A 13,237-nucleotide genomic window follows, 5' to 3' on the forward strand; every position below is an offset into this window, starting at 1 on the left:
GGCCCCCTCCCAGTTAGGGGGAGTGATGAGTTCTACAGCAGTCTCACAACTCAATCGCTGGTTGAAAACTGTTTTCTGCCCCTCCCAAAAGATAGAATCTTTTTTTTAAAGATCCTTCTAACCCCCCCCCCCCCCCTTAAAAGATTTAGATGCACTATTGTAAAGTGGTTGTTCCACTGGATATCATAAGGTGAATGCACCAATTTGTAAGTCGCTCTGGAAAAGAGCGTCTGCTAAATGACTTAAATGTAAATGTAAATAGAATTTATAGATAATTGGCCCTCTTTCTGGGACTCACCCACAAACAGGACCAAGCCTGGCCTGTTGAGAAGTGACGGACTCCATCCTAGCTGGAGGGGTGCTCTCATCTTATCTACAAACATAGACAGGGCTCTAACTTCCCTAGCTCCACAATGAAATAGGGTGCAGGCCAGGCAGCAGGCTGTTAGCCAGCCTGCCAGCTTAGTGGAGTCGGCCACTAGCACAGTCAGTGTAGTGAGCTCAGCAATCCCCATTGAGACCGTGTCTGTGCCTCGACCTAGGTTGTGCAAAACTAAACAAGGCGGTGTTCGCCTTAGCAATCTCACTAGAATAAAGACCTCCTCCATTCCTGCCATTATTGAAAGAGATCGTGATACCTCACATCTCAAATAGGGCTACTTAACCTCTCTAAGGTCGGCGGGACGAAATCGTCCCACCTACTCAACAGCCAGTTGAATCCCGTGGCGCGTTATTCAAATACCTTAGAAATGCAATTACTTCAATTTCTCAAACATATGACTATTTTACACCATTTTAAAGACAAGACTCACGTTAATCATACCACACTGTCCGATTTCAAAAAGGCTTTACAACGAAAGCAAAACATTAGATTATGTCAGCAGAGTACCCAACCAGAAATAATCAGACACCCATTTTTCAAGCTAGCATATAATGTCACATAAACCCAAACCACAGCTAAATGCAGCACTAACCTTTGATGATCTTCATCAGATGACAACCCTAGGACATTATGTTATACAATACATGCATGTTTTGTTCAATCAAGTTCATATTTATATCAAAAACCAGCTTTTTACATTAGCATATGACGTTCAGAACTAGCATACCCCCCGCAAACTTCCGGTGAATTTACTAAATTACTCACGATAAACGTTCACAAAAAACATAACAATTATTTTAAGAATTATAGATACAGAACTCCTCTATGCACTCGCTATGTCCGATTTTAAAATAGCTTTTCGGTGAAAGCACATTTTGCAATATTCTCAGTAGATAGCCCGGCATCACAGGCTAGCTATTTAGACACCCACCAAGTTTAGCACTCACCAAAATCAGATTTACTATAAGAAAAATGTTATTACCTTTGCTGTCGTCGTCAGAATGCACTCCCAGGACTTCTACTTCAATAACAAATGTTGGTTTGGTTCAAAATAATCCATAGTTATGTTAAAATATCCTCTGTTTTGTTCGTGCGTTCAAGACACTATCCGAATGGTAAAGAAGGGTGACGCGCACGACGCATTTCGTGACAAAAAAATTCTAAATATTCCATTACCGTACTTCGATTGTTTAAAATCAATTTTTATGCAATTTTTCTCGTAAAAAAGCGATAATATTCCGACCGGGAATCTGTGTTTAGGTTCAAAGACGATAGAAAATAAAAACATGGAGTCGACTCGTGCACACGCCTCAGCCCATTGTCCTCTGATAGAGCACTTGCCAAAAGCGCTAATGTGTTTCAGCCTGGGGCTGGAATTACATCATTCAGCTTTTTCCCGCCTTCTGAGAGCCTATGGGAGCCGTAGGAAGTGTCACGTTACAGCAAAGATCCTCAGTCTTCAATAAACAGAGTCAAGAAGCTCAAGGAATGGTCAGACAGGCCACTTCCTGTAAGGAATCTTCTCAGGTTTTTGCCTGCCATATGAGTTCTGTTATACTCACAGACACCATTCAAGGGTGTTTTCTATCCAAAGCCAATAATTATATGCATATTCTAGTTACTGGGCAGGAGTAGTAACCAGATTAAATCGGGTACGTTTTTTATCCAGCCGTGCAAATACTGCCCCCTATCCCCAACAGGTTAATGTTCGATCCCTCACTTCAAAGGCAGTTATAGTCAATGAACTAATCACTGATCATAATCTTGATGTGATTGGCCTGACTGAAACATGGCTTAAGCCTGATGAATTTACTGTGTTAAATGAGGCCTCACCTCCTGGTTACACTAGTGACCATATCCCCCGTGTATCCCGCAAAGGCGGAGGTGTTGCTAACATTTACGATAGAAAATTTCAATTTACCAAAAAAAAAAAAACGTTTTCGTCTTTTGAGCTTCTAGTCATGAAATCTATGCAGCCTACTCAATCACTTTTTATAGCTACTGTTTACAGGCCTCCTGGGCCATATACAGCGTTCCTCACTGAGTTCCCTGAATTCCTATCGAACATTGTAGTCACAGCAGATAATATTCACATTTTTGGTAACTTTAATATTCACATGGAAAAGTCCACAGACCCACTCCAAAAGGCTTTCGGAGCCATCATCGACTTTTGTCCAACATGTCTCTAGACCTACTCACTGCCACAGTTATACTCTGGACCTAGTTTTGTCCCATGGAATAAATGTTGTGGATCTTAATGTTTTTCCTCATAATCCTGGACTATTGGACCACCATTTTATTATGTTTGCAATCGCAACAAATAATCTGCTCAGACCCCAACCAAGGAGCATCAAAAGTCGTGCTATAAATTCTCAGACAACCCAAAGACTCCTTGATGCCCTTCCAGACTCCCTCTGCCTACCCAAGGACATCAGAGGACAAAAATCAGTTAACCACCTAACTGAGGAACGCAATTTAACTTTGCACAATACCCTAGATGCAGTTGCACCCCTAAAAACAAAAAACATTTGTCATAAGAAACTAGCTCCATGGTATACAGAAAATACACGAGCTCTGAAGCAAGCGTCCAGAAAATTGGAACGGAAATGGCGCCACACTAAACTGGAAGTCTTCCGACTAGCTTGGAAAGACAGTACCATGCAGTATCGAAGAGCCCTCACTGCTGCTCGATCATCCTATTTTTCCAACTTAATTGAGGAAAATAAGAACAATCCTAAATTTATTTTTGATACTGTCGCAAAGCTAACTAAAAAGCAGCATTCCCCAAGAGAGGATGGCTTTCACTTCAGCAGTAATAAATTCATGAACTTCTTTGAGGAAAAGATCATGATCATTAGAAAGCAAATTACGGACTCCTCTTTAAATCTGCGTATTCCTCCAAAGCTCCGTTGTCCTGAGTCTGCACAACTCTGCCAGGACCTAGGATCAAGGGAGATACTAAAGTGTTTTAGTACTATATCTCTTGACACAATGATGAAAATAATCATGGCCTCTAAACCCTCAAGCTGCATACTGGACCCTATTCCAACTAAACTACTGAAAGAGCTGCTTTCTGTGCTTGGCCCTCCTATGTTGAACATAATAAACGGCTCTCTATCCAGTAATAAAGCCTCTCTTGAAAAAGCCAAACCTTGACCCAGAAAATATAAAAAACTATCGGCCTATATCGAATCTTCCATTCCTCACAAAACATTTTAGAAAAAGCTGTTGCGCAGCAACTCACTGCCTTCCTGAAGACAAACAATGTATACGAAACGCTTCAGTCTGGTTTTAGACCCCATCATAGCACTGAGACTGCACTTGTGAAGGTGGTAAATTACCTTTTAATGATGTCAGACCGAGGCTCTGCATCTGTCCTCGTGCTCCTAGATCTTAGTGCTGCTTCTGATACCATCGATCACCACATTCTTTTGGAGAGATTGGAAACCCAAATTGGTCTACACGGACAAGTTCTGGCCTGGTTTAGATCTTATCTGTCGGAAAGATATCAGTTTGTCTCTGTGAATGTTTTGTCCTCCGACAAATCAACTGTAAATTTCGGTGTTCCTCAAGGTTCCGTTTTAGGACCACTATTGTTTTCACTATATATTTTACCTCTTGGGGATGTCATTCGAAAACATAATGTTAAATTTCACTGCTATGTGGATGACACACAGCTGTACATTTCAATGAAACATGGTGAAGCCCCAAAATTGCCCTGGCTAGAAGCCTGTGTTTCAGATAAAAGGAAGTGGATGGCTGCAAACTTTCTACTTTTAAACTCGGACAAAACAGAGATGCTTGTTCTAGGTCCCAAGAAACAAAGAGATCTTCTGTTAAATCTGGAAATTAATCTTGATGGTTGTACAGTCGTCTCAAATAAAACTGAAGGACCTCGGCGTTACTCTGGACTCTGATCTCTCGTCAAGACTGTTTCAAGGGCAGCTTTTTTCCATCTACGCAGAAAAATTAATCCATGTTTTTGTTACTTCTAGGTTGGACTACTGCAATGCTCTACTTTCCGGCTACCCGGATAAAGCACTAAACAAACTTCAGTTAGTGCTAAATACGGCTGCTAGAATCCTGACAAGAACCAAAAAATGTGATCATATTACTCCAGTGCTAGCCTCCCTACACTGGTTTCCTGTTAAGGCAAGGGCTGATTTCAAGGTTTTACTGCTATCCTACAAAGCATTACATGGGCTTGCTCCTACCTATCTTTCCGATTTGGTCCTGCCCTACATACCTACACGTACGCTACGGTCACAAGACGCAGGCCTCCTAATTGTCCCTAGAATTTCTAAGCAAACAGCTGGAGGCAGGGCTTTCTCCTATAGAGCTCCATTTTTATGGAATGGTCTGCCTACCCATGTGAGAGATGCAGACTCGGTCTCAACCTTTAAGTCTTTACTGTAGACTCATCTCTTCAGTGGGTCCTATGATTGAGTGTAGTCTGGCCCAGGAGTGTGAAGGTGAACGGAAAGGCTCTGGAGCAACGAACCGCCCTTGCTGTCTCTGCCTGGCCGGTTCCCCTCTCTCCACTGGGATTCTCTGCCTCTAACCCTATGACAGGGGCTGAGTCACTGGCTTATTGTTGTTCTTCCATGCCGTCCCTAGGGGTGCGTCACTTGAGTGGGTTGAGTCATTGACGTGGTCTTCCTGTCTGGGTTGCCCCCCCCCCCAGTAATTAACAGTTTTAACTTTTCTACATCTTCCATTATTCAAGTGTTTGTGCAGCATGAGTGGGGAACTAACAATGCAGCCCACACAGCCTAGCAATGAATGATTAAGAGGAGCAGGCACTTTGCCCTCACGCTATAAATGGGATGGGACACCAGATGCTGCTGGAAGTGGTGTTGGAGGGCCAGTAGGAGGCACCCTTTCCTGTGGTCTAAAAAAATATCCCAACACCCCAGGGCAGTGATTGGGGACATTTCCCTGTATAGGGTGCCGTCTTTTCGGATGGGACGTTAAACGGGTGTTCTGACTCTCTGTGGTCACTAAAGATCCCATGGCACTTATCGTAAGAGTAGGGGTGTTAGCCAGGACACCAGGGTTGGCCACTTAATCATCCCCAGTTTACAATTGGCCCATTCATCCACCCTCCTCTCCCCAGGTTGTTGCTGTATATGAGACTGTGTACTCAGTCAACTTGCATGGTAAAATATGTGTTAATTGTTTTTTAAATAGACTTGATTCTCTCAATCATGTGAGACACACTTGACAGACGTACCGAACCATTTTTTTATTTTCGAAAAAGTACTGAAGTTTCAGTATACCGTGCTCCACTACTCTGTGGACTTACCCTATGTCATCGCGGTAGACGCGGGAGATCAGCACCTCCCCCTTGTGGTTGTAGATGAACAATCCTCCAATCATGATGGCAGCCTCTCAGTCATAACAGGCCATGAGGATGACTGCATGGGGGGGAAGAAAAAGAGAGAAGAGAGAGAGAGAGAGAGAGAGAGAGAGAGAGGAGAGAGAGAGAGAGAGAGAGAGAGAGAGAGAGAGAGAGAGAGGAGAGAGAGAGAGAGAGAGAGAGGAAGTGATCAACAGTCAGCACAACAATATAAAAATCAGAGGGGGAAAAAGGCTTCTTTAAGAAACATTTTCTTGGGTCAGGAGGAATTCAGAAATAAATCACATATCTGCCTAAAGAGGCACAGAGAGCTACTATATTCATCTAGATTCTACTAGGCAGGAAAGGCGGAATAGTTTAAGAAAGTGCATGATACACAACAGGAAAAGCCCTCGATCAACTAATCCTCTTCCTTCCCGCTCAGGAAGACCAATAAAATAGGCCTATACCAGATTACTGCTCCTGGAAATATATGACTATAGTTAACACACAGAAAACAAGGAGGGGAATCAGGGTGGTCTTCATTAGGTCCCAAAATGAAGAAAGCAGACAAACAGGGAGGGTCCTACCTAAAAAGCCAATAATTGATACATGTGTTTTGGTGCAAATAGTTTAAAACATTTTCCATTACGCGCCCTAATGAACACTACTTAGAGGAGCGATGTCATGTAGGCAAATTTGTTAACGAATTAAAAACATCTGCCATTTCATTTGACCTTCAGTTGCCATAGGAAGCACATTTCCATTTCATGTCATGATTGAGCTGAACTCTGCTCAGATTGAAGGACCCACTCCACCCCCCTTCGCCTCTGCCTCTCAGTCTATTCAGGACACATCCAAAAGCTTGCAAGGGTCCAGAGAACTAATTTTACGCTTATATCTATTCAAACATCATAAAGCCAGACTGATAGGGTTGAGATATGCAAGTCAGCATAATAGCCTAGTGTGTGTAACTGTGTGTGTGTGTTCCACAAGATCTGGCCTTAGGTCTCTATCACTTCAAGGTCAAAGCATAGGAAGCAGAAAATAATGCTGTGCTTGATTGGATGACTCATCTAGGCCAGATAGGCTAATTGTCAATGCACTGACAAAATGGCAAAATCAAGACACCTTTCAACAGATCCTTATATAAACAGACAAAACGTCTATGGGCTTTAGAGTAGAGAGCTGGCTAAAGGCCTTTGCAGACTGTACGATTTTAGCCATCTAATGCCACGATTTTGCTGTCCTAGACAATTTCCACATAGTAGGCAAATTCTTAGGACGTAAACGATTGTCGGATGTCTTGGCTTGTTCAGTGTGACCGGGTCTAGGTCTGCCGATTAAGTACCGCTACGTACGGTCGTAGGCTATGACAAAGTTCTACCAGTGTCAGATTTGTTTTGCCTTTATTGTGTTAAGCCGATCCTGGTGAATGACAAATAGGAAAATGGCCGGCACAGAGTGTGCACACAATAATACAATTATTGTGAAAAGTCAGATTAATACAATAGTTTGGTTTAAATGCTTAGCCTACATGCTGTGCAAGAACGATTTCCCGAATAAATCTTGTTTACATGACACATCTGAAATTTGGCTGCCTGATGTGATTTTTATTACCCTAAACAAAAACTTTCTATCGTGTTTTTTTGGGGAAGCATATTTGATTTGGAGTTGTAAAAACTATTTCTAAAGATGCATACTTGGTAACATCGCACCATGTGACGTGATAATTGTAAAAGACTGAATCCTACGTTCAGTCTGCAAAGACCTTAAGATGACAACCAACTTCTGCTCCCTATAGAAGGGCAACAATAATAGTGAAACAGTTGGCATGTGGCCAGCCAGACACAGTCAAGCTAGTGTAAAGAGCTGGTACATATGTATGTGTGTGTGACATTATGTAAAGAATGTCACACTGCTTGCTTAGAATACCGCTTCCGCTCGATTCGGCTCATACAGAGGCTCAAACCCAGGACCTTTGCCTCGAAAACACACGCGACTGCCCTCTTGAAGCGTCTAACGCAGTCGCACCACCGAAAAGCTGGATATGTTTCAGTGCAAGTGGGGAAACTTTAGGCTGAGTTGTAGAGTTGTAAATAAGGAAACACCAACAACAGTTTTCAATGTCATTTGTTGACACTAGTGTAATGAGTAGGGTAGGGGTAGGGTAGGGCTAAGCTTGCGTTTAGACCTGAAGAATGGTGTTAGCTCCCTGGGCTAATGCCCAGGCTTTAGCTAAGTGGGATATTTACAAACCTTCAAGATGCACTTCAATTTTGGCACTTTCCACTCCCCATAATTTACAAGGGATTAAAGGCACTGCATCGCAGTGCTAGAGGCGTCACTACAGACCAGGGTTTGATCCCGGGCTGTGTCACGGCCGGCCGCGACCGGGAGACCCATGAAGCGGCGCAGAATTGGCCCAGCGTAGTCCGGGTTAGGCGAGGGTTTGGCCAGCCGGGATGTCCTTGGCTCTCGACCTTCGCCTCTCCCGAGTCCGTACGGGAATAGCAGTGATGGGACAACACTGTAACTACCAATTGGATATCATGAAATTGGGGAGAAAAAAGGGGTAAAAAGTATAACAAAAAACGTTTTAAAAAAATAGGAATAATCCACCCAACACCACAAATTCCTATTATGTACAGTGTTCAATACCTCGAATATGTGAGAAAACTGTTGTGAACAAATGTTTAATTATGTCGTTATATTAAGATAGGGAGCAACGTGAAAATCTGTTGCCGCTAAGTCGACAACATATAGTTAGTTCAATTACCTCGTATCTTGCACATAGAGTCGGTACTGGTAGTCCCTGTATATAGTCATGTTATTTTTACTCATTATTTGAATTTCTTATTTACTGTGTATGATTTCCTCATCACTATTTATATTTTTAATTTAAAAAAAATGTATCGTATCTTTAACTCAGCATTGTTAGAAATGGACCTGTAAGTATGCATTTCACTGTTAGTCTATACCCGTTGTCTAAGAAGCAAGTGACAAATAAAATGTAATCTCTCCCTGGTCAAGAAAGCAAGCAAACTGAGCTACACACAATACCGAAGTCAATATCAGCGTGAAGTAGCTAGTTAGCTCTAGGTGTACAATTTCACCATGTTCAACGTGGTAGTCTCGTATGTCCCTTGTGAGTGGGCGTTGCTATGGAAACGACCTATTCCCACAGCAATACACAGGAGGACGAACCGAGAAGAGAAAATCGTGTTGTGTGATGACACTTCAACAAAAAACTGCACTGAACAACTTTAAAAGCGTTATGAAATGTGCATTTGTTATCCCCCATCTCCAATGACGAGAACCTTATCATGACGTAGCATGTCACGTTTCATTTCTAGGGTGAACTATAGGCTTGGGTGGTATAACGTATACCAGGGTATTTGGAAAAAGCCAGAGGATGGTTTTTCAATACCGTCAATACTATTTCTTTGAATTTGTTCAATAAATGTGAATATTTGTAGCTACTTTTTAAGTTAACCTGTTAGGGCTAGGGGGCAGTATTTACACGGCCGGATAAAAAAACGTACCCGATTTAATCTGGTTATTACTACTGCCCAGAAACTAGAATATGCATATAATTATTGGCTTTGGATAGAAAACACCCTAAAGTTTCTAAAACTGTTTGAATGGTGTCTGTGAGTATAACAGAACTCATATGGCAGGCAAAAACCTGAGAAGATTCTGTACAGGAAGTGCCCTCTCTGACCATTCCTTGGGCTTCTTGGCTCTATTTATTGAAAACTTAGGATCTTTGCTGTAACGTGACACTTCCTACGGCTCCCATAGGCTCTCAGAACCCGGGAAAAAGCTGAATGATGTAATTCCAGCCCCTGGCTGAAAAACATTAGCGCCTTTGGTAAGTGGTCTATCAGAGGACCATCAGACTGAGGCGCGTGAACGGGGCGACACCATGTTTTTATGTTCTCTCTCGTTGTACTAAAACACGATTTCCCGGTCGGAATATTATCGCTTTTTTACGAGAAAAATGGCATAAAAATTGATTTTAAACAGCGGTTGACATGCTTCAAAGTACGGTAATGGAATATTTAGAATTTTTTTGTCATGAAACGTGTCGGGCGCGTCACCCTTCTTTACCCTTTGGGATAGTGTCTTGAACGCACGAACAAAACGCCGCTATTTGGATATAACTATGGATTATTTTGAACCAAACCAACATTTGTTATTGAAGTAGAAGTCCTGAGAGTGCATTCTGACGAAGAACAGCAAAGGTAATAACATTTTTCTTATGGTAAATCTGACTTTGGTGAGGGCTAAACTTGCTGGGTGTCTAAATAGCTAGCCCTGTGATGCCGGGCTATCTACTTAGAATATTGCAAAAAGTGCTTTCACCGAAAAGCTATTTTAAAATCGGACATAGCGAGTGCATAGAGGAGTTCTGTATCTATAATTCTTTAAATAATTGTTATGTTTTTTGTGAACGTTTATCGTGAGTAATTTAGTAAATTCACCGGAAGTTTGCGGGGGGTATGCTAGTTCTGAACGTCACATGCTAATGTAAAAAGCTGTTTTTTGATATAAATATGAACTTGATTGAACAAAACATGCATGTATTGTATAACATAATGTCCTAAGATTGTCATCTGATGAAGATCATCAAAGGTTAGTGCTGCATTTAGCTGTGGTTTGGGTTTATGTGACATTATATGCTAGCTTGAAAAATGGGTGTCTGATTATTTCTGGCTGGGTACTCTGCTGACATAATCTAATGTTTTGTTTTCGTTGTAAAGCCTTTTTGAAATCGGACAGTGTGGTTAGATTAACGAGAGTCTTGTCTTTAAATGGTGTAAAATAGTCATATGTTTGAGAAATTGAAGTAATAGCATTTCTAAGGTATTTGAATAACGCGCCACGGGATTCCACTGGCTGTTACGTAGGTGGGACGAAATCGTCCCACTGGCCCTAGAGAAGTTAATACCTTCAGTCAACTTGTACAATATGTTAGGAGATGACACAATCTGCTTTAATTTCACCTGTCACATTCTGAAGTTTACTGTAGTTCCCCAGAACAGTTGAGCCAGTCACATGTTTGTTTGTAAAAAACACAATGGGAGAAAGCGAGAGCTGGTGAGTCCATGGCATTCTATATCTACTGGCAGGCCTCTGTTGTGCGGTGAGTGGCTGTTGTCCGGCGCACATGAGGTGATGAAGTTACACTTGTATTAGGGCTGGGCGGTATACCGTATTTTATGATATACCGGTATTGATGCAGGGACCGGTTTTTCCTTTACTTTCTATGCCGGTATTTGAATGTTTGGTTTGTTAAATGTGATACGCAATGTGTAATGTACATTTTTATATAGTTTACTTCACTACTTGAGTCATCTCTTTTCTCCGCTCTTTCTCTCTGTGCCACTTTCCACACAGACCTAGCCACGCCCCCTGTCACTCAAGGAGCGCATTTGATGTTCCTCAACCACGAGTTTTCATGGTCAAAGCAGCACATGCAACAATGTTGATGACAACAATGCTGTTAATATAAGTCCACTAGGGTTCTATAATGACACTATTAGTTTGTGTTTCTTACGTCAGCAAAACAGCTAGTTTGTATTTTCTTAGCAAGTTGCCCTAAATCTTGTGAGACGCTAATTGTTAGCCGCTAATGCTAATAGCTAGCTAATAAATGTACTGAGTAAGCGCAAACGTAGCTAGCTAATACAGCCTGATAATACCAGTGATGGCATAGACCTAAATCAGTATGTTGTTTGTGCAACAGTATCTTCTAAATCAAAGAGGAATATGCAAAGCAATAATATGTTTTCTAATTAAAGTAGCTAAGAGAAAACATGCAATGTAGCCAAAGTTTATAGGGTCACCTAGGAAACACTTATCAACACTTTAATTCCTACTCTGTCACAATAACTCCTCACTGGCATTTTAATTCGTTGTCATCTCAAACACTGTATTAAAAGTGCCCACTATTATATTCTAACTATAAAATTAGAATAGTCATTCTATTTCCATGATTCCAACAGTTCTGCACTAATTTGCAAGTCAAATCGCAATTGCAACATTTGGTTAAAATTAAGTCCTAGATTATTTGCCCATATTGTGCAGCCCTACATGGCAGTGTGGAAATGATCTCAATTGAGCAGTGGTGTAAAGTACTAAAGTAAAAATACTTTCAAGTACTACTTAAGTCATTTTTTTTGGTATCTGTACTTTACTATTTTTGATAACTTTTTTTTTTCAAACAAGAAAATGGTGCCATCTGGTTTACTTAATATAAGGAATTTGAAATTATTTACACTTTTACTTTTGATACTTAACTTCTTTGGGATTGGTGGCAGAGTTTTCACGTCCGGATAAAAACCGTACCCGATTTAATCTGGTTACTACTCCTGCCCAGAAACTAGAATATGCATATAATTAGTCCTTCTGTTGCATCTCTATCGAAAATACAGCATCTGTGCTGTAACGTGACATTTTCTAAGGCTTCCATTGGCTCTCTAAAGCCGCCAGAAAGTGGAATGGGGTGTCTACTGTCTCTGGGCAAAGAACAGCAGCAGAATTTGTAAGTGCTCAGCCTGGGGACAGTGAGACTGGAGATGCGCGGTCACGAGACTACTCCATTTTTTTCTTTCAGCCTTTGAATGAATACAACAATGCCCGGTTGGAATATTATCGCTATTTTACGAGAAAAATTGCATAAAAATAGATTTTAAACAGCATTTGACATGCTTCTAAGTACGGTAATGGAATATTTTGAATTCTTTTGTCACGAAATGCGCTCGCGCGTCACCCTTCGGTAGTGACCTGAACGCACGAACAAAACGGAGCTATTTGAATATAACTATGGATTATTTGGAACCAAAACAACATTTGTTGTTGAAGTAGAAGTCCTGGGAGTGCATTCTGACGAAGAACAGCAAAGGTAATCCAATTTTTCTAATAGTAATTCTGAGTTTAGTGAGCCCCAAACTTGGTGGGTGTCAAAATAGCTTGCCGTGATGGCCGAGCTATCTACTCAGAATATTGCAAAATGTGCTTTCACCGAAAAGCTATTTTAAAATCTGACACCGCGATTGCATAAAGGAGTTCTGTTTCTATAATTCTTAAAATAATTGTTGTGTATTTTGTGAACGTTTATCATGAGTAATTTAGTAAATTCACCGGAAGTTTTCGGTGGGTATGCTAGTTCTGAACATCACATGCTAATGTAAAAAGCTGGTTTTTTATATAAATATGAACTTGATTGAACAAAACATGCATGTATTGTATAACATAATGTCCTTGGAGTGTCATCTGATGAAGATCAAAGGCTAGTGCTGCATTTAGCTGTGGTTTGGGTTTATGTGACATATATGCTTGCTTGGAAAATGGCTGTGTGATTATTTGTGTCTATGTACTCTCCTAACATAATCTAATGTTTTGCTTTCGCTGTAAAGCCTTTTTGAAATCGGACAATGTGGTTAGATTAACGAGAGTCTTATCTTTAAAATGGTGTAAAATAGTTGATTGTTTGAGAAAATTGAATTGTG

At 41.1% G+C, this 13,237-nt stretch overlaps 1 protein-coding gene across 2 annotated transcripts in view; it reads right to left on the reverse strand.

Annotated features, from left to right (window-relative positions):
- Positions 1-13,237, reverse strand: part of LOC106612407 (AP-2 complex subunit mu) — a 54,944-nt gene that overhangs the window by 23,285 nt on the left and 18,422 nt on the right. For both annotated transcript variants that reach the window (XM_014213511.3, XM_014213509.3), the window contains exon 2: positions 5,688-5,799. In XM_014213511.3, coding sequence (XP_014068986.1) covers positions 5,688-5,761 — 74 coding nt within the window. In that variant the 5' untranslated portion in view covers positions 5,762-5,799. The remainder of the gene's footprint in view (positions 1-5,687; positions 5,800-13,237) is intronic.

The sequence above is a fragment of the Salmo salar genome, chromosome 09 (assembly GCF_965601325.2).
Source record: "Salmo salar chromosome 09, fSalSal1, whole genome shotgun sequence".
NCBI lineage: Eukaryota > Metazoa > Chordata > Actinopteri > Salmoniformes > Salmonidae > Salmo > Salmo salar.